The sequence below is a fragment of the Homalodisca vitripennis genome, chromosome 2 (genome assembly GCF_021130785.1).
Source record: "Homalodisca vitripennis isolate AUS2020 chromosome 2, UT_GWSS_2.1, whole genome shotgun sequence".
Lineage (NCBI taxonomy): Eukaryota > Metazoa > Arthropoda > Insecta > Hemiptera > Cicadellidae > Homalodisca > Homalodisca vitripennis.
Window position 1 is genome coordinate 138,461,742 of NC_060208.1, and position 26,866 is coordinate 138,488,607.

A 26,866-nucleotide genomic window follows, 5' to 3' on the forward strand; every position below is an offset into this window, starting at 1 on the left:
GGCAAACTCAAAATATGAAGTATGTTCAAATATTTTAAACCACAATTAATTCCATACAATTAATACGATAGGGGCCCGCATACGACGATTCCAGCCCTCAAATTTGGAATTCTGACTACTTTAGTTTTATGTCTCTTGAAATCATATATCTTATAAAATCATCAAAATCCTTAAAAACTATTTTGAAAGTTTCAATACATCTGGTATTAAATATACACACACGCGCGCGCGCGCGCACACACACACGCACGCACACACACACACACACACACACACACACACACACACACACACACACACACACACACACACACACACACATATATATATACAGGGTTAATAAAAAGTCTGGAGACCCCCGACTAATATTGTAACGGCTCACACGAGAAAAACTAAACTCGCCAGACATTTATGTTATATTATGAGGTACTTTTTGGGCATAATTACTGCTTCATTCACAAACCCAAAATGGGGAATTTTTGGGGGCAGCTCAAAAATTTTTTAATGTAAAGCCCCCATCAAGTGACCTGTCATTTTCACAGGAGAATTATAATGAAACCCGTATTTTTTATTGTTCCCTATAAAGGAAAAGAAGAGATATTTAATAAGAATTTTCTAACATCGTTTATGTATTTTTAAGCAGATACTCTGTCATTACTTACCAGCTTAACGTTTCACAAGAAGTGTTCAATTTGCTTCCCCTCAGCGGCTTGAAAATGCGCTAGTGTGGTGTAAACATGTGATACAACTCGCTGCAATGTTTGTGGAGGAATCCCCTGTATTTCCTGTACAACTCGATTACTCAGATCATCAATATCTCGTGGCTTTGTTTTGTACACTCTGTTTTTGACATAAACTCCACATGAAGTAGTCGAGTGGTGACAGGTCTGGTGATCTGGCGGGCCACTCAATAAACCCACGTCTACCTATCCATCGATTTGGGAAAACATTATCCAAGTAGTGGCGGACTTGCCGGCTATAATCTGGAGGTGCTCCGTCTTATTGGAACCAAACTTGTTCAAAATAATTTCTGGATGCCTGGATTGCTGGAATTATTTGTTGTTGGAGCATACCTTAGTACACATCACCAGTAAGGTTTCCTTCAATGAAGAATGGTCCAATAATTTGTCCTCCCATCATACCTACCCAAACGTTAATTTTTTCGGGATGTTGAGTGTGTTGTTCTTGCACCCAGTAAGGCTGGGCGCACACTGGAGGAGCATTCTGTCTGAGACAGGCGTCGCGAGTCATTTCGACTCCACAAATTTGTCGGACACCTACTTCTACTTGCATTTCAATGGGTCGGCGCACAGCTAGGGAGCGCATGACGCGAGGCGCCTCGTGACGTCGCGAGTCACTCGAAACAGTGTCAGACTGCTAGTGGAAATTGTATGCCTCGCGACTGCCGTCGCAGACAATAGAGTCCGCGCATGCACATGATCTGGGTTTTGCTTCACACAGAAATGATTTTGAATATTAAAATGCAATACAAACGCTTATCTGGAATGGTAAATAAAGAAATAAAATATGTGAAAAAAGAACCCTTTTATTCTCATTTGATAGACAGTTGTAATGGGGGATTTCAAAAAAATATTGGGGGGTTATAAAGAAAATTGTAAAGAGTAAAAAATCGTCATTGAGTAGCATTAGGATGAATGGTAAAGATGTTTGGTGGAGGGTAATGAGTATGTGGTGGCGAATGAATTCAATAATTATTTTGGTAGTTGGTAGCTAAATTAAGAACTGAATCATTTGGAAGTGATTTGTTTTTCGAGGACAATCAAGAATATGAAGTGTTTTTGAATGAAATAAAGATAAATTATTATGAAATTCTTAAAGTGATTGTAATTTGCAGGACAAGCGTAGTTGCGGAACTGATGCTATCAGTATAATTACAATAAAGACAAATTTAAACATATTTGCTCCTATAATGAGTAATATCTTTAATAAGTCGGTTGAGCAAGGAATATTTCTTGATAAATTTAAGATTGCGTGTGTTGTGCCTATTTTTAAGGCTGGTGATGGGTATGAAGTATCTTTGTATAGACCTGTCTCTCTTATAAATACGATGGGTAAGATTTTTGAAGCGGTTGTTATAAAATAAATTACAGTTGTATTCTCATTTTCAACAAAACTCAAGTATAAGTGGTTTTTTAATGTCTGTACAAAATCATGGATCTAACCTGCATTTAGCGCCTTTGCAGACGGCAATGGACATTGTTAATTATCAAACTCAGCAATTGCAATGAGCTAACTGAAATCGTCTTGTACCGTATTGCCTCTAATGCGATATTTTAAACCAAATGTTATTACCTGATACTGTATTTTTTCTTTCAATAAAAAACTTTTCAGAATTTCAGTATGACAATTTCTTTTATATCTACTGCACATGTATACATTAGTATTAATAGAAACATTACATTAATGCTTTTAAGAAGTTAGAATTAAATGACCCTACCTTGCATATACTGTATATTTTAGAAACGATAAAATGTTGCCTGTTCAGATGTGTGTTGATTATGGGTAATGATACTCACAATTACAATACAAGAAACAAATCTAAATACCGTCCTCATCAACACCGTTAAATTTGTTTAAAAAATCTTCCCTGAACATGCAGGCATTTGTTTGTACAGTAAATTACCTAATGAATTACAAAACACATGTCATGTGAAACAACTCAAATCGAAATTAAAAGAGTTTTTGTTGGTAAATGCTTTTTATAGTGTGGATGATTTTATGTGCCAATAATAATAATTGGGAAATAATATCACAATTTAATTCAATATTTATAGGCTACATATGTAGGTATGTTTTATTTTTACGTAAAACATATCCCAAGGATACATTAGGCTATTCAATGACTATTGTTAGGTTAGTATTTCCAAATGTTTTGTGTCTGTAGCATTGCAATCCAATTTTTTGTATAAGTAATAAAAATGTTGTATTGGTACTGTACGTTAAAGTAATGAAAAGTCTTTCCTCCGCTGTGTTATACTTTTACGGCAGTTCGTATCCTTCTTCGTAATTGTGGTCTTGAACTATGTCCAAAAGTTCCTCAAAACTCTTTACACTCATTCTGCAATAGTTGTAAAACTTTTCTGGAAAACTCTTTAGTTCTGATATAAGAGATTTCACATCCCTCTTTTCATTAATTGGGTGAACCCAATGCTTCCTTTCCGGAGGCATATCCAACATTTTACAAACTCCCATAAGCACAATGCAACATTTACTTCTTCAGCACTCATGTTGTACGTGTTGCTACGCCAAAGTGTAGCGCACCAACTAATTTTTAATTTAACTCTCGAGTCAAAATGGTGCTTGTCCGGGAGGTACCGCACACTGGAGGAACAAACTGTCAAAATGCTTCCAACAAAATGACTCGCGACGCTTGTCTCAGACAGAATGCTCCTCCAGTGTGCGCCCAGCCTAAGGATTAATTAAACATCACTCCAGAGACGAGAATTGTGTCTATTTACTTCCCCGTTTAGCATGAAGGTTGCTTCGTCACTGAATACATTATGATTTAAGTTTAATGTCTGGTTATCTGTTTTGCTCATCATTTCATCACAATATTATACCCTTCGATCGAAGTCATCTTCGTTCAGCTCGTGTACAAGATGAATTTTGTATGGCTTGTATTTATTTTCATGTAAAATCTTACAAACGGATCCCTGAGATATCCCCACTTCTCTTGACAAAGCAGTTGTTTTGACAGATACGGGTTTTTCAACAACAGATATCGACACCTCCAGACAATGGTATTCAGTTCTTGCTGATCTCGGTCTTCCAGACTTAGGCCGATTCTTCACTGAGCCTGTTTCTTCAAAACGTTTAATTGTTTTCTTCAACAGCAGATTTTGATATAGGGTTTCTATCAGGAAATGTTTCATTAAATAAATGTCTCACTTGTTCTAATGATCGAATTCTATCACCATATCCACGAATCATTAACAATGTAATACGTTCCTGTTCGCTTAGCTCCACGATAAATTTAAGGAATAATGTGACTCAAGTCAGTACGGCAAGACACTGATAGGTATTGAAAACATGAAACAATGATAAGACTAGTGTAAACAACAGATAATTCAGGACAGAGTTTCATAACTAGTGGAAAGTAGTCCTCCTGCAATTAGGAATTCCCAATATTTCTTTAAACTTTTGTTATTTGCTAGGTTTGATATTTATAACCCATGCATCGTTTGAGATTGTTTTGTCTTTTAATACCCTAACAAATGAGAGATCAACTGAGTGGTGCTTAAAAGTGACAGTTTTTAGGTGCCCCCCAAAAGTTAGTTATTCCTATGTTGTAAGTTAGTTTATTCTGGCTTATACAATTTTCAATTGGCAGTCATTTTTTTACTGCTTTAAGATAGAGAACTCTAGTTTGCATTGTTTGTTTTCTTTTATCAGGGGCTTGAAAATGGACAGGTCACTTGATGGGGCTTTACATAAAAAATTTTGAGCTGCCCCCAAAATCCCCCATTTTGGGTTTGTGAATGAAGCAGTAATTATGCCCAAAAAGTACCTCATATTATAACATAAATGTGTGGCGAGTTTAGTTTTTTCTCGTGTGAGCCGTTACAATATTAGTCGTGGGTCTCTCCAGACTTTTTATTAACCCTGTATATATATATATATATATATATTATTTAGTATAACAATTTTAATATAATCGATTTTTTTTTTAGGTGTGTCTAAGCATGTTTCTATAGTCAAATTATATTTAAAAAATGTTTATTACGGGTATTATTAAAATGCATCTCACAATTTATTTTCTTATTTATAACAATTACACTAAACATTCGTATAAACTGTTATATATTGTGTACTTTTAAACGTTCAAACAATGTACAATATAAACCTGATAAATTATACTTACTGTGATGAAAATCTGCTTAGTATTATCGATATGGCATATAGTAATGGCACCACACAGACTAAATAATTACAAAGCTAAGTAAGTTAAGGGGTATAATGATTGTTTATTAATGTTTAGGTATTATACCTTAGTAATTTAATCCGCTTCTTTGCAAATAAAAACATCTTGAATACTCTAGTATAGTAACTTTATAACGATATAACTGTTTTTCTGATAAAACTAATGGTATTAAGTATTAAAACGCCCACATCGCCTTGGCTTTATGTTTTACATAAACACTCGTAAAATATTCTTAACAACCAACTCCAAAAAGATTAACAGTTAATTTGTATATGCCGCATGTTTTTCCAATCAGTGTGCTCGATACCTAAATCGTCAGTAAAATATATTTAGTCTAACACACTCGATCAATTCTCATTATTGAAGCTGCTTGGATTACGTATAATTTAACAGTACAGCTTTTGAACTTAAACATAAGCAATAAACAAAAGCACACATTTTTATAGCTTTAATGATCCTGAAAATAATAATAATAATATTATTGCTTTAGTACATGTACATGTTATAGCAATTGTTAAGGAAGAAAATAGGGTAAAATTTTGGATTCATACATGACATCTAGTAGTTTACTTTCATACATACAATTTATTCCATCCATCCTACTGCTCATTCATTCGAATTTCCCACTCTAGCACCAGCGTCAGTCAGCCAATTATATAGTCACCCAAACATGTGCCATGAACTCGTCTGTACTGTAAAAAGCTTCTGAGAGCAATGCAGTTTTCAGACGAGTTTTTTTAAATGTCTTAGGCATTGCGGCACTTTTTATGAAATTTGGCAGTTTGTTGACAAACTGAGCTCCTGCCTTAGAAGGCAAACGCTCATGTACTACCGTCCTGTGTCTCCCAGTTCGGTAGTTGTCCCTGCCTCTAGTCTCATATAAGTGTATATCACTACCTCTGATGTGATTGAATTTTGACTTGAAAAACAGAGGCGTCTCTAGAATGTAGAGGCAGGGTAATGTCAACAGTTTCAGATTTCTGAATGCTGGTCTTCACGACTCTCTCCATTGTAGTTTTGCAGTTGTTCGAACGGCTTTTTTTTAGTGTAAACACTCAAGAGAACTGTGTACTTGCGCAGCCTCCCCACAAGACCACGCCGTATAACAGGTGGGGGTATATCAATCCATAATACGCCGTCATCAGTACCTGAGTTGGGCAGTATTTGGATAGCTGCCTCAAAACATAAATGCCTGAGGACAATTTTGAACAAACGTTGTCTACATGACTATCCCATGTCAACCCTCGATCAAGGTGTATTCCAAGGAATTTAGTCGAGTAGACTTCTTCGATCTCAGTCTCCTCCAACATCACTATAGGCCTTTGATCAGAGACGGCCGGCCGCAAACGAAATTGAAACAAACACCAATTTTGACGGGTTTGTTTTCAGATTGAGCTTATTGAAATGTTGAATTAAGTTGTTGAGCTCAGTGAATGTTGTCATTTCAAGTTGTGTGTTCGATTTTTCTTTGAAACAGAGAGTCGTGAGAACTTATAAAAATAAGTGCGAACTCAAAATTAAATCAGTACCTATTTATCTAAATGAATCATTCTTGATATTAAAAAAAAACAACGATAGTGTGTCGGACATACAATAATTACATAGCATATCTTTTCGTGTTGTTTTATATAATTAGTGCAACTTGAGATGTTGCATAATTTCGTGAGATGGCCCATAGTGTCATCTCATCGTGTACTTACTTTTTGGGACCATAATTGGGGATAATTTGGATAAAATGGGGGTGAAATAACTGAAATAACTTTAACTAAATTTTCATTCAGTTCTTATGTATTTTAAAACAGAATAAATGAAAAATCCAACACTGCGTTCAGTATAATGTGACTCACAATGTATAAAACAATATATACTGTTACGTGTTTGTCACTACATTATAATGAAATTATTAGAGAATCTATCTTCAAATTGAATATGTCTTACCTTGTACGTAAAAATGTTAGCTTAATCCTCAAACCGTTGTAATTTACTAATATAAAACACAGTTTCCATAAGTAAAACGTTAATTAGGAAATACAGTTGAAATTGTAGCTATTATATTTTCCAACAAAAGAAGTAACGTAATAAAAATAAACAGAGTGCTAGAAGCTTTAAATATTAATAATATATTAACATTAACTATTGAAATTTTGTCATCGAAATTTCTACGTTACTCACTTTTAATTTAGCGATTAACTTGGAAATTACAGTTACTAAATATAAAAAACATTCATAATAAAAATGCTTTTACAGTTTTTGAGTAAAGATCTAAATAAGTATTGGATTCCTGGAAAACCCGAAATATTGCAGTTTTAATGGCTGCTATATTAGAAAGAAATGGTATACCAAGCTGGACAATGACTTAGCCGCGATATTATATAAGATCAGTGTTTGTACAAAGTATTAACTTTTATGAACATTTCTTTTTCAAGTTTTTGGCGTTCAAGAAATTCTTATGTGATTTACTTATATCATCTTTTACTAAGTAATGGATATCCCGAAAATGTTAGATACAAAACAATTTTTATAAAAAACGTTGTATGTAACTTATAGTAAAATGAGTTTTATATTTTCTCTAGATCCATAAATATGGAGATTATGTTCCACAAGTGTTACCACGAGGACAATAGTACAATAGTGTATACAAAATCTTCCTAAAGGACACATCTGCACGTTTGCTGAGACGACGGTTGTGTAATACCGTGAGATCCCGCCGAATTTGCCTCATTCCTAACAGCATTTCCTCGGGAAGTGCGTGGCCGCACCACGTGAGATTGTTGACATGATGAAATGTACATGTAAGTGGCATGTTAGTAGTAGAGTGACAGGTCTTTGTGGTGGCTTCACGTAGTGCTGCGGTGGGGCTTCTGCCGACATTTCACTAGTCGCCCTGACCTTGTTTATGCAAGGGTGATACATCGAGTTGTGACTTTCTATCTAGAATGTCTGAGCCCTTGCAGAGAAGGTCCTTAATAGGAACAATATTAAGATGATGTATCAACAACAATAATGTGAGAAACCAATAATCAGAAAATATAAATAATTACAGACGTTAAACTTAATTAACAAATCATTACATTTAATTTTCTAGTGTTTAAGGGTGAGATCCAACGCTGTATTGGGTAGGGAAACATACATAAAACAGGCATTTAAAGTTTCAGATTTAGGCAATTGTGAAACCATGTACAAATAAAACAGATGTAGATAAAAATGTGATTTTCCTCCCACTATACAAGGTGGTCTGGAAGGAAAGGAAAACATTTTAACAGGTGATTGTAGACCTAAGAACAAGACAAAAAGTTCATATAAACATATGTCTGGAATTGCTTCGTTAGAGAGATAAAGCTAGCGAAATACTTCACCCAGATTTCCACTCCAGGGATTAAATGAACCCAGACTGTAACCATTAGAACGGTAATTAAGACACAAATTTGTTCGTTTCTTATGAATTCTGGCGTAGAAACTGAATAAAATAGGTCCCAGAAGTGCCCCTTAGTTTTTAAATTAACTTGCTTTAAAAACAAAAGTTTACTGTTAAAACAGTAGTGGAACTATAAGTCCATTAAATAGCTAAAAATGCATAAAGTTTATGTTAAAAAATTTTAGAGAATTAAACTCTGAGAAAATTGATGTAAATAAAGTCAATAGCAAACAAATTCTAAATGAATTTATTCAAATGTTTTTTCTTTTGTAGCTGTTTTCGAAACTTAAGTGTTTTTAAAATAAATGGCCCATTATCTCAGACTCTAATCAATACAGTATATAGAAACGATACTTTGTGTGCTTATGCATGAAGTATAGATACATCTTTTATTAGATTTAGTAATATTTATTATGTGTCAAAAATTATTTCTTTTAACTGTAAATTTTCAAAATCTTCTAGACATTCAATACAAATTTATTATTTCAAAAATATACAAACTAGCTTAAAATGCCCCCATTTATCTCTGAAATACAGTCATGAAAGTAAATGGTTTACATTTGGAAGTGATCCAACCAATAGTTCCAGAGAAAATTGATCATTAACATGTTCAAAATAACATGGCCGAGATAAGAACTACCGACTCCACTTGGGATTTTAAGCTTAATTTCTCTACAATTTTCAATTTACCAAACCATATTACAGTTCTTTGTTTTAGATATAATTACAATTGTAGTGGTCTTTTGTTTATTAAAAGTTTCCCTCTGTTTAATTGAATAGAGGCATTTTCATAAGCTAAAAAGAGGACTCTGTTTCAAAATGAACACACAACCAAATAATTGTAAGCAAATATGGCCTAAATCTAAATCTAAGAAATATAATACGGAATCACTGCAACAGTCAACCTCAAAAGTCAGACGCGTGACGTTGCACTGTCATCTCATGTTTCACTGTCTCCGGATGGGTTCGGTCTGGCGAAAACGGTTCGCCTGTTGAACATTTGTTTTGTTCTCTTAGGACAAGAAGCTTATAAACTGCACTTAGTCCTGTAAGAACCTCTGCGCTGCTTCCGGAGTGACAGGATATTCCGGATGGGTAAGGTTAGGGAGTAGGGGCCGCCTCCTATAGAAATCCATGAGGAAGAATTAGGGCACTACATCTCAAAGTCATGTGTGGAAGAAGGGGAGGCCAGCTCTGAACCAGTCTCTCCGGTCAAAGTTGGCAGGGGGTTGCACACCCTTGTTGTTGCTAGCAAGAACCTCTGAGGTTAGGGAACAAACCCTACCAACTCCAACAGTCATCTCCCACAGTATACTAGACCTATCGAATCCCAGAATTTCAAAATTTGCGGTTAGTGATGTGCCACTCCTAGACATCCATAAGGTTGCCCAGATTAAAGTGACACACCGGTTTTTGCTGTGCCCAGTGGTGGGTTGAACTGGAAGGTATAAACCAGCCAGAAGTGATCCCTGCTGTTGAAAATTAGTAAAAATTCTTAAATCTCAATTTCATTCTAGTAAAACGTCAACTTTCGCATCTTTATACTAAATAAATTTTAGCATCTCGATTGCATTATTTATTTAGGATTGTATTTATGTTTTCGCCTTGTATCATCACAAGTGCCTTTATAAGTTTTAGGGTATTCACTGATAATTAAACAAATTTTTCTCACAAAAATAAGGAACGTTACATTGTATACTTGTATACTTATAATTGTATACTTATTTATACAATATACATAACTTATAGCCTGGGCAAAACATAATTTTCTAATGTATCTTAGCTACCGTAAGATTGATCCTATTTGTATTTGACTAGATACCAAAAGTATTTTTCTTCCTTAGGATCACATCTCCTTGCGCCATACGCACAGAGCCTGTCTATATTAGAATAAGAAACATTTCGCACAACCGACAGACATTTAGATAAACAAACCAATCATGTGTTACAAGAAAGCTACACCAATTCGGTAACAAGTGATATAAAACGCATCTTTTAAATGGAGAATTCGTGTTATCTTAAATACTAGTGTATCGAAAACTCCTGAAGCCTTTTTACAATTAGCTGGTCATAGTTGGGTAACTATGTCAAATCTAAATATTAATGATATTATTTCCATCTGTAAATATATATTATTTTTAAATATTATTGATGAAGTTTTTCCTTATAATTATTTAGAATGCCTTCAAATAAAGACCTTCAAAACACTAAAAATGAATAAATAATTAGCTACATTAAGTACTACATATTAAGTTTAATCTTTTAGAAAATTAACTTTGGTACGTACAATTGCAATTGCTGTAAAATATTTAATATCAATATCAGAATTACAATTTTATAAGAGATTAAAATGACTGAAAAGTACAATTATAGTAAATTTTTAAATATTTTCTAGTGTTAAGCCAGGATTAGCCGTTATACAAGAATAAAAAAGTTAGCATGGTGCTTAATGATCAGTTATTGCAGTGAAGATGTATATAAAACTCCATTCGGGTATAAAGTTTCAATTTTGATGAAGCAAACAAGTAAAAGTGTAGTCCTTACAGTTAGAATAATGTTTTTATTCGATAAGGAAATCCATGTCCGCAATATAATTATTATTCTTAGGGCACCTATCAATTCAAGAAAAATAGCGAATTTCTTGTGCTCTCTGGGTTTTTACTTAATGTAACATTGATACATGTCATTACATAAGTTCTAAGATTGCAGTTGTTTATTCCACTGACACTGAGACAGATGCAATTGAAGTGATAAAGATTATTTAATAGTTCAACACTTGACTGAGTAAGAAGTATTAGATAATCACTCGATGTACTCGTAATTGTTGATTGATCAAATGACGTCAGGTCATAAACAACTCTTAAACTCTGCTATCTAGACACGGCTTGCAAAATATGGATATCTCCGGCCATATCTCAAAAGTGCCAAGGGATTCTTCAATTGCACGTAGATTCCAATTTCCGTTTCGGCTTCTTAAAATTGAATTTCTTAATTTCAAATTGTACATTCTCACCACACAAAGATCTGAACATTATTTTATAGTATGATTCAAGAGTAGAGTGATGACGACATCAAGTGACAAGGACAGCAAATAAAGTACATCCTAACCTCAAAATCAGACCTTATGAACAGCCAAGGCAAGAACACTAAACTATTTAAAACACTAGACTAGAATATTTATCCTAGACTAGAATTTTCTTTGTTTGAAGTTTATTTTTGACGATGGAAGGATTGTGAGGGAAACAGGATTTTCACTAGATTAGACTACAAAGAATAAATCTATATATTTGGCTAACACTGACTTCTATGTTGGGTGTCACTTGTTATTGCATTTCATGTCAGGAGAATTAATTAAAACAGAACAGAATAGATTTTTAATTATCTACATCAGGATCATAAAAACAGTTCGAGTACAATATCTTCAAGTAGAAACGAAAAAGACGGGAATAAATTCCTTTCCTAATAGTGTCTTTGTTTTGGTGGACCAAAGAGACAATTTTCTTACATGATCTCAAAGGATTTGAAGATATATTTAATAAAAATCGAATGGAATGCTCAGAATTCGTTTAATAAACCTCGTAAACATTTGTAGTTAAGTCTTTCCAAACTCAGACGTCTCAATGAGACATTACTGGTTAGTGTTATGATTAGAACGCAGGATCCATTAGTACTTTGCTCTAGTAAATGGTAGGATCGCGCTGTGTACTGTATGAGAGATCTGTGTTTGTTTCCCTGATCTACAGTTTTGAAAACAACAATACTATTCATAGACTCCACATTGATTAGTTAAGAAGCACTAAACTCAGAATCAATCTAAACAACGACTTTCAGATTTTAGTCATAAACTATTTCATAATACTGTTTTGAAAAAAGTGGAGCTTAAGATTGGGAAGTGCTTATACATAAGTATTATTTGATACTTTCACTACGAATGGTGGCGTATTCTTTTTATTCAATACGATTAACTGCTAATATCCCACAATTGTATAGTGTTGCATAAGTATTCGTCTAATAGACGCTCACTATTAATTGCTACATTTTTAAACGGAGTTTCCTTGATAAATATCGGCTTTTTACTGTATAATATATACATTGTTAGTCCTATGGAGATAGCAATAGGAGAATTTGCCATTCACGACCAGTATCTTCACTGTGCTATAAACAGTCGAGTTGTCATTACGAATTTTATCAAACCAACACTGCTGGAGCCTGCAGTGAGATAATGAGGGATTGTTCTTCCAGTGATCTTGACTGGCCTCCAGGATGTCAGGATATACCTTGATCATGGTTTCTGGGGTAACTGATTCAATCGTAGCTTATTCACAAACGTATAATATATAAAAATCACGTTTCCTTCACAATCTTTCTATCGTCAAAAACAAACTTGAAACAAAGAATATACAATATTTATATAGGCTATACCATGAATATTTCGAATAAGCTCCTATATCAACTTAACTTTTAACACAGCCCCATAAGTTGAAACCTAATGGAATAAAGTCAAGTGAACGTGATGGGCAAGCCTTCCACTCAACCTCGACCTATCCAACTTCCAGGCTATTTCTCGTTCAAGAAATCACGAACAGTTTTTGCAAAAGAGTGGGAAGGTGCTACATTGTGTTAAAAATCTACTTTCTATCTGATGAGCATAGTGTTCCAGCATATCAAAATAGACAAATCTGTTGATAGTATTTTCAGTATAGAAAAATTGACTAATAAAACGATCTCGAGACAGACCACACCATTTATATTAGGTGAACCGAGATAGATAGATAGATAACTGTCGTTTTTAACTTCTAAATCAATGAAAACAAACCTTTATTGACAGGGGTTTTAATTTACACATGTTTTAAGGAAATGCGATGAACAATACAGAATAAACAATTAAAGTATGACATTTAAGGATACACTGTAACTATTTACAAGTATACAGGCCTACTAATAGTAATAGTATTTTTATGAATTTTTGAAAAAAAAAGATATAGCCAAAAGAGTGCTTGGTACCGAACAGAGTTTACCATTGCCAGTTGGAAGGTTAAGCCGTTGATCTTCAGGTCGTGTGAACCTAATTTCACCTGATAAAAAAGGACTCTTGTAACGGTTTTGTTTGGCAATACATTTCCTTTTGCTGATTCTAGGACATAATTCACATATCGGGTTGACAATAAATTGTGAAGCCTCATTAATTGTGACCCTTCCCACACAATATTGTAGTTACGTCTCGCCATATTACGAGATCTAGGAAGTGGGTTGGCTTAGCTCCAGTCACCTCGTGTTATGTTACGAGACACCCCCATCCCCTGCACTAACAGGGTTACTGGCACATCCAAGGGCTTCCTTGTGCAACTCAGGCTGGCGCTGCAGTCTTCGCCTTATATGGAGTTTTACTCATCCTTCGTTGTTACACTTGCAGCTTTCACAATCCCTTTCAATTACTCTTATATTGATTAAGGCGAAAGGTATTTCTTTATTTAGAAATTAAATATACACTATTTATAAGTTATTCAAAGTTCAATAATGCTTGTATAATATGATGTTTATGCAGGCTTACCTTATGTTACCGGATAAAAAGTGTCCAATGTAATTTAAATGAAAATTCACAATATTTTGAGATTTAGAAAACGATATCTACACTTCATCTGCATTGCTTAAACAAATTGCACTACTTATTGCTGTGTATTTCATAATTTTGTTAGTCTTGCGTGTAAAACCTAACAAAATAAATTATTTGTTTGGTTTTCCATTCAAACATTACTGTTTAATATTTATGTGTGATAAATATTAGTGTTTCAGCATGGGCAGTAGGAGAACAACTATGACACAAAAACAAGTGCTTTCAACTGTCACGACAGAAGGAGCCAATGGGGAATCCAAAAATTAAGCCTTCATTTTGGAACGGTCATAAACTAGTAATATTATATTTTACATCTACGATTTACATACGGTTTTAGATTACGATTCGTAAATCTTAAAGGAGTTGCTCAAAAATATTCAATATTATTTGTCAAAAGAAAATTAAAATTATGGAGTGAATTTGGAAAAGAAACATATTGAAAATCGACATATTGAAAGTTTTTCTTGTAGGATTCTTTTACGGGAAATGATGTTTAGGAGGATGGTTACATTTTGGTCTTCGAATGAAAACTATTAGTAGCTTTTCTCTAAAGTTATGCTTAGTAATAGTAAAATTATATGAATTGTCGTATATATTTCAATATTTTGGATACAAATACTTTAGTAGCTTTTTATACAGCACGTTACATGTCAAAAAGCCCAATTTTAACACTTATAATATGTCCTTTGTTTTGAAAATAGAATTTTGATCGCTGTATAGACGAATGGTGAAAATTGCCGAGAGATGGATGAAAATTAACATGAAACAAGTTTACTCTCGAGTATAAAATCGCGTCCGTGACCATTGTTGTTCCAAAGAAGCTTTCTGTCGGAGCTGACGGTGGCGATGAGATCATTGGTGAACGTCGAAGACGTTCTTGTCGAAGGGCTTCTTGAAGACAGATCACGAAACTTACGAAGTAGGATACTGTGAAAGACGAATAATGCAAGCGTGGCCCTCAGCAGAACAGACGTCTGTAATTTGTGGCACAATCGTAAGCCTCTACATCCACAAGGGTGCATATAATGCCTAATAATACACAATTCATATTAAACGTTAACATATCCATAGTTATCTTTGCATTTTTTTCAAATACACGATGATACAACAAGAAACAAATAACTCCTATTTAAAAAAATAGCTAATAACTTAATGATTACAAACCCCCAATAACCAAACAATATTGAACTGGAGTGAAATTGTCCTTTATAGTGAAAACCCATTCATAATAATTTATGCCAATTTTAACTACTCAAATAATAAACTAATCCTTTGATCGTATAAATATGGAAAAATTCTAATGAATAATTAAGTCAATGGTTTGTGATTATAAAAACGCCTTGTATGGACTTCTCAGTTCTGAAAATAAGTGGTATTACATTTTTATATAACATTTTAAGTTAGTTGTAACTCGTTATATGTGTTTTTTCTATGGTTTTGGATAACATGTTTTATTGCACTAGCATCCTTAAACCATGTAAACCCCAACCAGAACTTTACTCAATACCAACTACTTTTAGTAGTTCTCTGCTGCCCCAATATTGAAACTATGGGTACATATTTCCCCTCTTGTTACAAAAAAGCACTTTATCAACATTTTTAAAATAAGAATATATACCCTTACGATACAACACGCAAAATAAATTGCAAAATAGAATTTACGTATTACAAACAAACTATTAACGTAAGTACAGAACTGGTTTCGGAAGTAAACAAATCATACAAGCCACCGAGGGTAAAAAACCGATAACCGGGCAGTGTTTGGCACGGTTTGTCTCAGACGCACACGCACACGCGCGCGCGCGCGCGCGCACACACACACACACACACACACACACACACACACACACACACACACACACACACACACTCATGGCAGGCCAGTAAGTACAGGGAACTGTTGATACTGTAGTCTGTAACCAGTCCAAGGTCCTAGCAACTCCTGGCCTCGGTAATATCATTCATTCCAACTTGACATTTTTGATTGGCAACGAGGGCCTGAGTCGAGAAGCCTGCCGCACTTGTGAAATCTACAGAGACAGGGTGAAGCCCAACTCAGTGTGCGTCAAGGATTAGATTACGTCGTAGTTTAGTAGTGACATTTAATTATAATAAGTAGATTAAAGAGACATACCACTCACATCATAATGAATTTGGATTAAAACGCCGCTCACTCGAATATATTATGATAATTACTTACGAAGGGATGTTATGGTTTACATTCAAAAATAAAATCCTAGATTTCACCATTTGGGCATAAAAATCTGTTCTCGTGCCATTGGTGCTCAGTTAGTTAACTTCTTATTTTAAAAACTACAGTCGAAGCTCTTTAATATTCATTTCTAATTCCACGGCGAATTGAAGAAATTTGAAGTATTATTTGGGAATACATTTTACTCAGACCCTCATAAATGGCTGCAGAAAAGGATATGTAATATACAGCAAAAATTTGTTACGTGAAAGATAGCCAAAGGGTGTGACATATTTATTTACTTGTGATTTCATTAAGAAATTTTTGTTAAAGATATTTATTTTCTTAAATTAAAAATGTTATTTCGTAAAATTAAAAACAATTCATACACACACTGTAAAAATCTAATTTAAATATTAATTCAACTAAATAACTCCCAACTGCCATGTCTGTTTTGATACTTCAGGAGCGAAAGATGTTCCAGATAATTTCTGGAATACTGAAGAAATAGATTCCGTATTATCTTAAGTTAGGATAAGAGTGACATTTCAGCCGTAGATTTATGAGAAATCGCGCATTGTAACTTCGTACTTCATAGTTTAAATGTCCAGTAAGTATACACTTTACAAACAAAACTAAAAGGCGTTTGGAATCAAAATAATCGTGTTCTTTTAATGATACACCTCCCATAACGCTACGATTAAAAATAGAACGTAACGGTCCATGAGGTTTAACATTGTTCTTATGGGGAAACACACAAAGTCGGTTCACTATAGCCGGATCTTAAAGGTTTGCTGTTTATATAACTGGTCATCTTTGGTGGCCATGTGTACTTCGGTAGGTGGTACAAGAAGACGACCAGATCTGTAGACGACACTCAGCACAGAGAGCCAGATCCACTTGTCTCGCATATAAATATTCTGTGCATATATTTTTTTGGATAACAGACATAAAATACTCTACTTGGAATGCCCTAATTCGACATTTCATTATAAACGTACTAAATAGTTTACTCGAAAATAAAGCATTCTTCGCTTTAAAAAGTTGATAAATATAAACCCATATCACATGGGTGTCCTGTTATAAAGATCAAAATTAAGCATGTATTCAATAAATCCTTAATATTTTTACTTGAAGTAGCCCTAATTCTGGTATTAGAAATATGTTTGTTAAATCTAGATAACTTTAAATTTTAATTTTAACTACAAAAATTTAAAAGTAAAAGTAAAATAAAAAATAACAACAATTGTTAAAAATATATTAAAGCAGTTTTATTAGCCAAGTTCAAATATACGAAGACCTATTGAATGACCGTAGATGTATTTTTCACTTATTTGACCATTATATGTTTAATATTCTGCTTCTTAATTGCAAAATGTACTTGTAAAAAATTTACGGTATAGATTACTCGAGAAAAATAGTATATTTTTCTAGGGGAAGTGACACAATATCTTCCCTTGTTAAATATTTAATTACTGATAGATAAAATTAAAATGTTAAGGATATGTTTGTTATGATACTTTTTCAGTGTTGTTTTAACAACACCCTGATTTCGTTTGTTCTTTTATAACCCAACATGGAGAAGAAGGTGGGGGAATAAATAACGATTTTAAAAGGCCTATTCATATGAGTTATAACCTATTAAATAAACGAGCATACATCTAAATTCACTGCCCTATACAAGTTTTTTTTATCTCCATACACTAATTATTTCATGTCCGGTGAAAACCTAAATTTAATACATTTTCAAAAGTACATAATCAAATATACATCTATAATTACAGCGCGACTTACGTTGTCTAGTGATAATTCAGTTTCTTAACATATATATTCATCTATACACAATAAATCAATACGTATTAAGTACTTATTCATTCTGGGATTTCAGGTGTCAATATTAGTATTAAAATTGAGAAATTGTATCGTTTCTTGATTGATCGTGCCAAAGTAATAATAATTAAGAGAACAACAATCTGTAAACTGACAGGTATATTTTTATTAGGGAATCTGTTGTTTTACTAATACGTTTCGACAGCAAAGATAATAAAGATGTTTTCTACGACTCAGTACTAATGTAATAATTAATATCTAGAGCTACGAGTATTAAAATATCATGATATCTAACATTAATGCCCGTTAGTAAAAATGTTAATATTTATTAGTACAATAACTTTTTAATTGAAATACTGGTCACTTATATATGAGTGAAATTCTTTATATCAGTGATATCGGTATTTATAACCAGAATTGTTTACAAAACTCTCTTTAAGGTCAAATTATGAGAAAAAAATAATTCGATATACAACGGATTTTTTCCTTAATAAGAAAGTATTTACAGAACGCCTCGATTTAAATGTGCTGCAGTGTTCTTGCAGCACTGTTGTGCTCCTGCATCAAAACAGTTACAGGGATTAGTAGCACAGTTTATATTGATTGTCAATTACTGTGGTTCTGTTTATATATTAATAAAAATTATTAATTTAAAAATTTAACATTTTTCATAAGATTTGTAAAAGTATTGATAACTGAAAGCAAAACTCATGGTCTAGTGAACTAAATAATTATAACTTTTTCTGGAATTGTGTGATGTAAAAAAATATTGCGGTAACTAATCAAAGTGTTTAAAATGTTTCAATTAGAAATTTAATTACAAACAAAACTTACTATTTTATAATGTAAAAGTAAAATTAAACACGCATACTTATATGAGATGGATATAAACTGTATTAAATGTGATTACAAAACGAGCTATTAACTGTAATTCATTACCAATTTTGATTAGAAAGATATTTTATATTCTAAATTGTTGTATAAACAAATATTTTCACTAGTTGTAACTGAATTCATTGAAATAAGTGCATTGCAGTGAAAGTATAAAATAAACATGAGTAGAAAAAATAATACATGTCTTACCACTGCCATAATTTGAGCAAAGTTAACAAAACAGTCTTTTTTAATACGTCTTCGATGCAAATATTTGATTCCAATACACGAATTTTAAGAATCAACTCTTTGGCAAGGACTGAATAAGACAAACATTCGGAGTGGGTGACACATAGAATTGTACTTGTAAAACACTCAGAATACCTGTTATCTATTACACAATGATGATCTCCACAGTGTGTCAAGAGTACCTCGGCATTGTGCAAACTCTACTTCCAGATTGTCAAATGACAATGGACCGACCGGACGAGCGCGTGGGCGGCCTTAACCCGAATATAATAAAACTACAGAATATAACAGTTCCTGATGACAAAGCGCGGGAGATAATTCGTACGAACCTTGTTTACATTGGCGGCTATTACATAAAGAGTCAATGTCAGCAACGTTGCGCCGGGATGTGCCGGGCGGCGCGGCACGCGGGGCGCTGCGGCGGGTGCGGGGAGGGGGGGCGCGGTTATATAGGCCCCCGCTCCTATTGAGCAACAGTTTCGCTCAGCCGTGCTCAGTGTAGTGTTCGCACTTCAGGAGGCCCTGAGTGTTTATTTCTTTAATTTATTTCTAATTTATTACCGGATCCCATTCTAGTCATGCCGGAACCCAACGCTAACGAGAGTGTGGAGTTGGCCGCCGAAGCGACCGACATGTGTGGTGAACTTTGTGTCCGGCCGGCGATGAAGCATTCGGACACCAAGGATAGCATCTCTTCCGTGGACAGTGACGTGAGCCTGTCGTTCGACTCGGCCCCCGTAGTCTCCGAGAGTGTGAGTGACGAGCGGGTAGAAGATGACGATCCCGTGGAGGACGAGGAGGGTGCCAACCTCGCCGACCAGTCGGACACGGGCTCCGAGGAAGGCGGAACGATGGAGAAGGATTCCGGTTGCGAGGGCTTGGAGAAGCCACCGAAGGATGAGAAGAGCGAGGAGGAATCCCCTTTCATCCCCCCGGATGACGAACAAGTGGAGAAGATAATCGCACAAGTGGAGTTCTACTTCTCCGACGTCAATATTACCAAAGACGCTTTCCTTCTGAAACACGTCAAGAGGAACAAGGAAGGGTACGTCTCTCTCAAGTTGATATCTAGCTTTAAAAGAGTCAAACATATTGCAAAGGATTGGAGGGTTGTAGCGTACGCTCTGGCGAAGTCGAAGAAGCTCGAGATCAACGAGGCGGGGACGAAACTTCGCAGAGTGGATCCTCTTCCCGCCTACGACCAGACTACACCTTCGAGGACCGTGGTCGCCATAGACCTCCCATTGGAGAAACCCACTATAGAGAATGTCGCAGAGATGTTCCGCACTTGTGGTGAGATAGCGCTGATAAGAATCCTACGACCTGGCAACCCCATTCCAGCCGACGTGAGGCATTTTGTCAACAAGCACCCCGAAATGAATGGCACCGTCAGCGCATTGGTGGAGTTCGTGAGGACCGAGTCCGCGCACAACGCTATAAACCGACAGGATTGGGATTGGAGGAGTTGTGAACACTCGGGGATGCGAGTGATTGAGCTGAACGCTCCCCCGAGTGTGGACCGGAAGAAGCGCACACAGGGCACGAAGAAGAACCCGGTCACCAGACTCTTCGACTCAGAATACTCCTCGTCGTGTGCGAGCGGTAGCGAGGCCGAGGATCTCCGCTACAGGATGAGGATGCAGAGGAGGTGTTCTTCGCCTCACATGGCCCGACAGCCTGGGGACCACTGGACTCAGCGTCGCTGGTCGCGTGACTCCGGGTCAGACAGTCCCGGTAGCAGCTTCTCCAGATCCAGGTCCAACTCCGGAGTGTTCTTCGTACCGGACCACGTCCGCCGGATGTCCGCAGGCTGGGACTCCGGTTCCGATTCCTACAGTAGCAGCCGTTCACGCTCCAACAGCGGCGTCTCCATCCCCGACAATGCACTCAGGAGGTTCTCTCTGCAGAGCAAGGACTCCGACTGCTGCTGCTGCGGACATTACCAGGAGAGGATGACCTACTGCCGCGACTCCGGGAGCGAGGGCTACGGCAGTAACAGGTCTCGGTGCAACAGTGGTGCGTCCGACATCAAGCGGAAGGACTCCGGTGAGTACTACTGCCCCTCGAGATTCATACAGCCCGACCGTCGTGTGTCTGTCGTCAAGGAGCCAGAGGGACCGTACTGCCCCCGCCCCAGGACCAACAGCGCCATCGCCATCCAGGACCCCGTCACAGGCAGGCGGATCTCCCTAGGAAGCGAGTCCGACAGCGGCAAAGTGGGATTCCAGAGGCAGCGATCCAACAACGGCATCCACCTGCCCGAGAACATAGTGAGGATGCCTAGAGGACCAGACGGAGGCCGCGGGTTCGTCGTCCCAGCCCCCGCCTGCCACACTCTGGTCGAGTAATTACCCGAACCACACATCAAACATTTTCAATCAAAACCCTAAACGTAGTTTTAATTGTATTGTTAAGATCTCTAATTTAAACTCTTACAGTTTGAAATACCTAAATTTTCAATCCTAATAGAAATCTAAAGCAATAAATTTATCCATGTGCTCATATACGAACAAAAATGTATATATTAACTTATTAAGTCGGTATTGAATTGAAATCCATATCGATAAAGCGTGTGTGATAAATGTACGAAAGTGGAATAACTGTAAGACTGTAAATATTTTTGAGAGATTCGTTATTTTTACAATGTTAGGTGAAGTTTTTACGACTGAACACTTTTTAGGGCCCTAAAAGGTTGTGAATGAATATGGAGTAACTATTTATCGTTAAGTTGTTTGATGTAAATATAACATCGTTTATTGTTTCCTTATGATGTTACCATGATGTTTGTAATTTTATTTTCACTGCATGATTAATTTATTTTGCTCGAGCACCCATTATATCTTATTGCATATCATCATTTATTTATTCCGTCCAGTTAATTTATTTTCATTTGTCTTAATGTCTTGTTTACTTTTTTCACATTCCGCTATTCAGATTTGATATAGTTTATTACTGTTGATTGCTTGTCATTGTTTATTTATTGTTTGTGCAATGTGTGACCAACAAGAACTGTTAGTTTTGTAGTTTTATACAGAGTCAGTATTGTTACTGCTTGGATGAGAGCTTGAGCTCGTATAGTACCATTTATTGTTAATTGTTAAATTTAATTTATTGTAAATAAATACTTTTTCAAATTGTAAAACTTGTTTCTGTTTAATATTCCCAGCATATACTGTAAGGTTTAAATTTAAGTGAATAAGAACCAAGTTCATGATAATTAAACATCATTATTACATAAGTTGTGAGAAACAATAAAATAACTTACAACGACCAATTATAAGAAATTTGATCACTATCGCTAAAACGTCTGTTCTAACGAGATAATCATGAACAACGTTAATGTGTGTACTATCAATGATGACTTATTATTCTATCAGTAACAAGTGCATCTTGGTGTAAAGTAATGATATTGTAATCTGTGACAAATATACATTTATGATAGTACAAGTGAATACCAACAACTTACGTCTAAAAAAACTTTTTGTGTGTCTTTAAAAAATCGCAATTTTCGTTGAATTGAAACAACATTATTAAATTGCTGATATTTCCCTTATTCGGTTAAATTTATATTTTACAATTTAAGTTTTCTTATTGAAAGTATATAATTCGGAAAACTTTGATTCAACATTCATCCACTTACATTTCATAAAATGAAAAATTTTGTTAAAAGAGATTTGAAATAAATAGACTGAAAAATATTCATTCTGGCTAAAATGCCGCATACCAGGTATTTCTAAAGAAATAAACTGATAATAAAAGAATAATGCAAATGGCTTATGTTGAAAAAACTAAAGAAAATAATACTACTAGTTGTTTACAAATGTTACGTCAAGGATTTTAATCATGAGCAAGAGAAGAGAGAGCATACAGAAAGTGCCAAGATAAACAAGTAAGTATCAAAGGTTCTCACAACTTTTCACAACAACAATCAATTGAGATTAAAACAAGATAGGTCAAAAACCAAATTCCAACTTGTTCTAATGTCAGATTTATAACACTGCCTGCTAATCGTAATTTCCAATATTTTTGTTTCATAGCAAAATTGAGAAGTGACCATTTTAAGTAATGAATGCCATGCTAATATTATAATTTATTTTCACATTCTTCTGTACGTCCATTTCTTATATAAGCATTTCTAGTAGCAACAAGTTGTTTTAGTTTATTTTAACAGGTAATTGCACTTTTGTGCATAATTTGGAGTGTTACCAATATTCAGGTCAAGCAGACTCATCTTCAGAGAAAGATGGTGAAATTAGATAAAGATAAGTCAGAATATATATTGAAATAAAGAGACCTCTAATAATAATTGTTATATACGATATTAGCAGATTTTTGCAAAACCTGTTAAAATATAGAAGAAGAAGTGGATGTGGAAGTCACGCTTAATGATACGTTTTTCCGCTGTTCACGAATCTTTATTCGTCAGTACTTCCGCTCAGGAAATTAGCGTAAATAGGAACTAGAAATGAAGAGGAACGCCGTCAACAGGATCTTCATGATGCGAGAACTAATTACCACCAGATGATGCGTAAAATGAACAAGATTCACTATCGTTATCGTGACTGGCATTGGAGTATCTCTGTAATGAAATTGAAATCCCATTGTGAGTCAATAGGAGATTAGACGGTTTAATCGAAGGTTTTGACCCAGATTCACCAACCTTCTTCAGGGTCTGCGTTGAGCAACTGAGATATTATTGGCTGCTTCCCGGAGTATATGGAGCAAGGTCGAGAGAGTTTATCTTTCAATATAGCTTCCTATTAAAGGCCATTTCTTTAAGAAGACCATTCTTCTCGGAGAAATCTTCTTGATTTGAATTGGAATTTGTTCAATTTCTACGGAATGTCATGGACAGGATTATCTTTACGGACGATAAATTTACTTTCCCTTCCTGTTTGCTGTTTAGTAATTTTGAAGTAAGGATTCAAAGTAACCTTTGGCATTCTTCCATAGAATTTGTTTGTTAGAGGAAAAACCAACAAGTTTATATTGGATGAGTCTTAAATACAGTGGCCTTGACTTAGTTCCTGGCTTTGATAATAATGTGTCCAGTGCTTAGCTTGTCCCTGACCTTGGTCTACTATGGAGGTTTTCAACCCCAACTAGGTTCAATGTCATCACGTTGAAATCAAAATTGAAGGTCACAATGGTTCCACGGCACTTGACAACATTCTGACAATACTGCATAAATGAGACACTGTTTATTATTAATTAGAGATGAGCCTTTAGTATTAACTTATTGAATTCACTTCAAGTATATAATATATATAATAATAATATATATATATATATATATATATATATATATATATAATATATTATTCAATTATAATATATAATCAATATTGTCTACCAAATCAAAATTATAAAATAGTCAAATCTTACAGACATCAGTACATAGTAATTTCAAAATACACAACTGCTGCATTTTTCGATGGCTCTTTAAATATGAATTCTAGTCAATTTGTGACTAACATCCTATTCCCATAAATCTACGTTTAACTACCAGAATAAATCATTAAAATTCGACACGTTAGATCAGTTGAGTAATTGATGATTGATCATTAATGAACCCAATACAAACATTGTAACCTGTAATGTTTTACGAAGGCCTACTAACATATATCGCTACTTGTAAAAGCTTATCGGTAAATTATGAAACTTAAATGACACTAACAGGCAAGGAGCATTAAAGATTAACTAGGGAGTTAGCGTACCGTAACGAAGTAGGTTAATAGACTCTGTAGTCAATGGGGCGTGAAGGACGACCTATGATAAGGCAAGGTCACCGTGATAGCGGCCTGCAGGGGCGGAAGGAAGGAGGAAACACTTCCTTTCAATGTTACAGTAATTACGCTTATTGTCGGTTACAGTTAATAAAGTTTGACTTAAGGGTTGTACACTGCTTTTCAAAGACAACTGAAATGATTATTAATTTAATAAATCAAGAAAAGAACACTTTACGTTAGTAAAATATTTGTATGGACTATTAGTAGGTGGAATATCCTATTATTATTAAGTATTAAATAATTCTGTGGAATATCCACGTTTCCAAGGGGGGGCTACATTCAAATCTCAATTTTTGGGGATTGGGGAAGGTTCTACTGTTTATTATTGTGCCGTATTATGATACTAAGTGTTAGTGTATAAAATATAATCAACACCTTTATGATCTGTGCCAAAGTGCTCTTTGGCTTACAGAACGAATCCACGTCGAGAGCAGAGGTGTGGTGACGTCAGTAACTCAAGCTTCCTGACAGATTTCTAATGCACTCAATTCTCTAAAATTAACTTTTTAACAGATTTCACTATTTTTTCTGAAGTCTACATCTTAATCATTCCAAGGTTTTATGTGAATAAATCCCCAGAGCCCATGTCAGTAGAAAATACTGAAATTAAAATAGGTCGTTTTAAAGAGTTCAGACAGGCAAATGATTCATATTAGTGAAGGGTAAATATGCCCGTGGTCACATTACCACAGAGATACCAACAGAATTGTGTAAGGGCAATCTGTGATCATCATGATCTTGTACTCTCTACTTATTCAAGAACAACTCACCCAAAAGTTTACCAATCACCCTCTGTCCTAGATGGAATTGGTTCAAACGTGGTTTTTTTATTTAATTTTATTTGCAATATTGTGCCTTAGAAAAATTCTTTTACGAATTTGATGCGACAGTCGACGTGCTTTCAATTAAATTATTTTTATGCATTTTTACAAATAAGTTGAAACGTCAGAATATTCATGAGTTCTCCATTTTGAACAACTCGACCCATATTAGAAGCAAACGAGGTGCGATAATTGAACCGTGGGAGAACCGTGAGGTGTATTGTTTTGTTAAATTTGCATACACATCGATAAAGACATAACAACTCTCCGGCTGGAACATATGTATCTCATGATTTACGAAATCGAATGCCACAGAAAGGTCATGAAATGCGTTGAGCGCTTGTTCTCGCCTTCCCACATGTCTGCAACTGACTCTAAAATACCGTTTACTGCACCAGTTCTGGCGTTTCTCGTGAGGTTACTGATGTTGAATGGACCCTGGAAAGCAATAGAAACCATACAAGTAAGCAAGGCAAATATTTGTAGATCTTTATTTAATAGAAGGTTTATGGTTTATCATATGGGTATGAATTGTTTTTCTGAATCAATTTATTCTACATTCACTTTGTACATTTCCATATATTCTTACCAGAAAACTCACTTCTAGGGAATATAATAAAAAAGGCAGGTCTGAGGTAGGACCTCAGTTGCTGGTATAGTAAGGTTCAACCTCCCTAAAAACGTTAGTAATTTTCGCCGTCATCAAAAGAACTGAGAAAGTTATAGTTTTATTATGAAAGAGAAGTTGATCAAATTGGTGCTTGAAATACTGTTTTGATAACAAACCCGACATGCGTAGCAAAATTTATAAGTATGTAAATATTAAAAAGTCTTTGGTTTTGGAATATACAAAAGTAGTATAATTGGAATTGTTTTATAATTGTTAAATGAAATGATGATCTCAGCCCTTAAAAACATCATTTCTGAAGAATATGTATGAAGTGATAGGCATTTGAAGCAGGATTTAGAGGCATCTAATAATTAGGCTCAGAGAAAAACTGTTGAAGATAAGAATATGTACATTTTACTGTTTGAACATGAAAAATATCTAGAGGGATTGGAATGTTTTATTTTTTTATTTATTAAAGTGAATGTCTTTGAGAAAAAATGTGTATACCTTGTATTTCTTTAAATTATATAGC

General features: G+C 35.0%; 2 protein-coding genes across 2 annotated transcripts in view; both read left to right on the top strand.

Moving 5' to 3' along the window:
* Positions 1-19,578: 19,578 nt before the first annotated feature.
* LOC124354804 lies at positions 19,579-22,256 on the top strand. The gene has a single exon (XM_046805527.1). It carries the CDS (start codon positions 19,693-19,695, stop codon positions 21,460-21,462), a length of 1,770 nt encoding a protein of 589 aa, XP_046661483.1. The 5' UTR covers positions 19,579-19,692; the 3' UTR covers positions 21,463-22,256.
* Positions 22,257-22,378: 122 nt separating this feature from the next.
* LOC124354805 (calcium and integrin-binding family member 2) overlaps positions 22,379-26,866 on the top strand; it is a 74,323-nt gene continuing 69,835 nt past the window's right edge. The window contains exon 1 of the mRNA XM_046805528.1: positions 22,379-23,003. Within this exon, the coding sequence (XP_046661484.1) occupies positions 22,891-23,003 (113 nt within the window). The 5' untranslated portion in view covers positions 22,379-22,890. The remainder of the gene's footprint in view (positions 23,004-26,866) is intronic.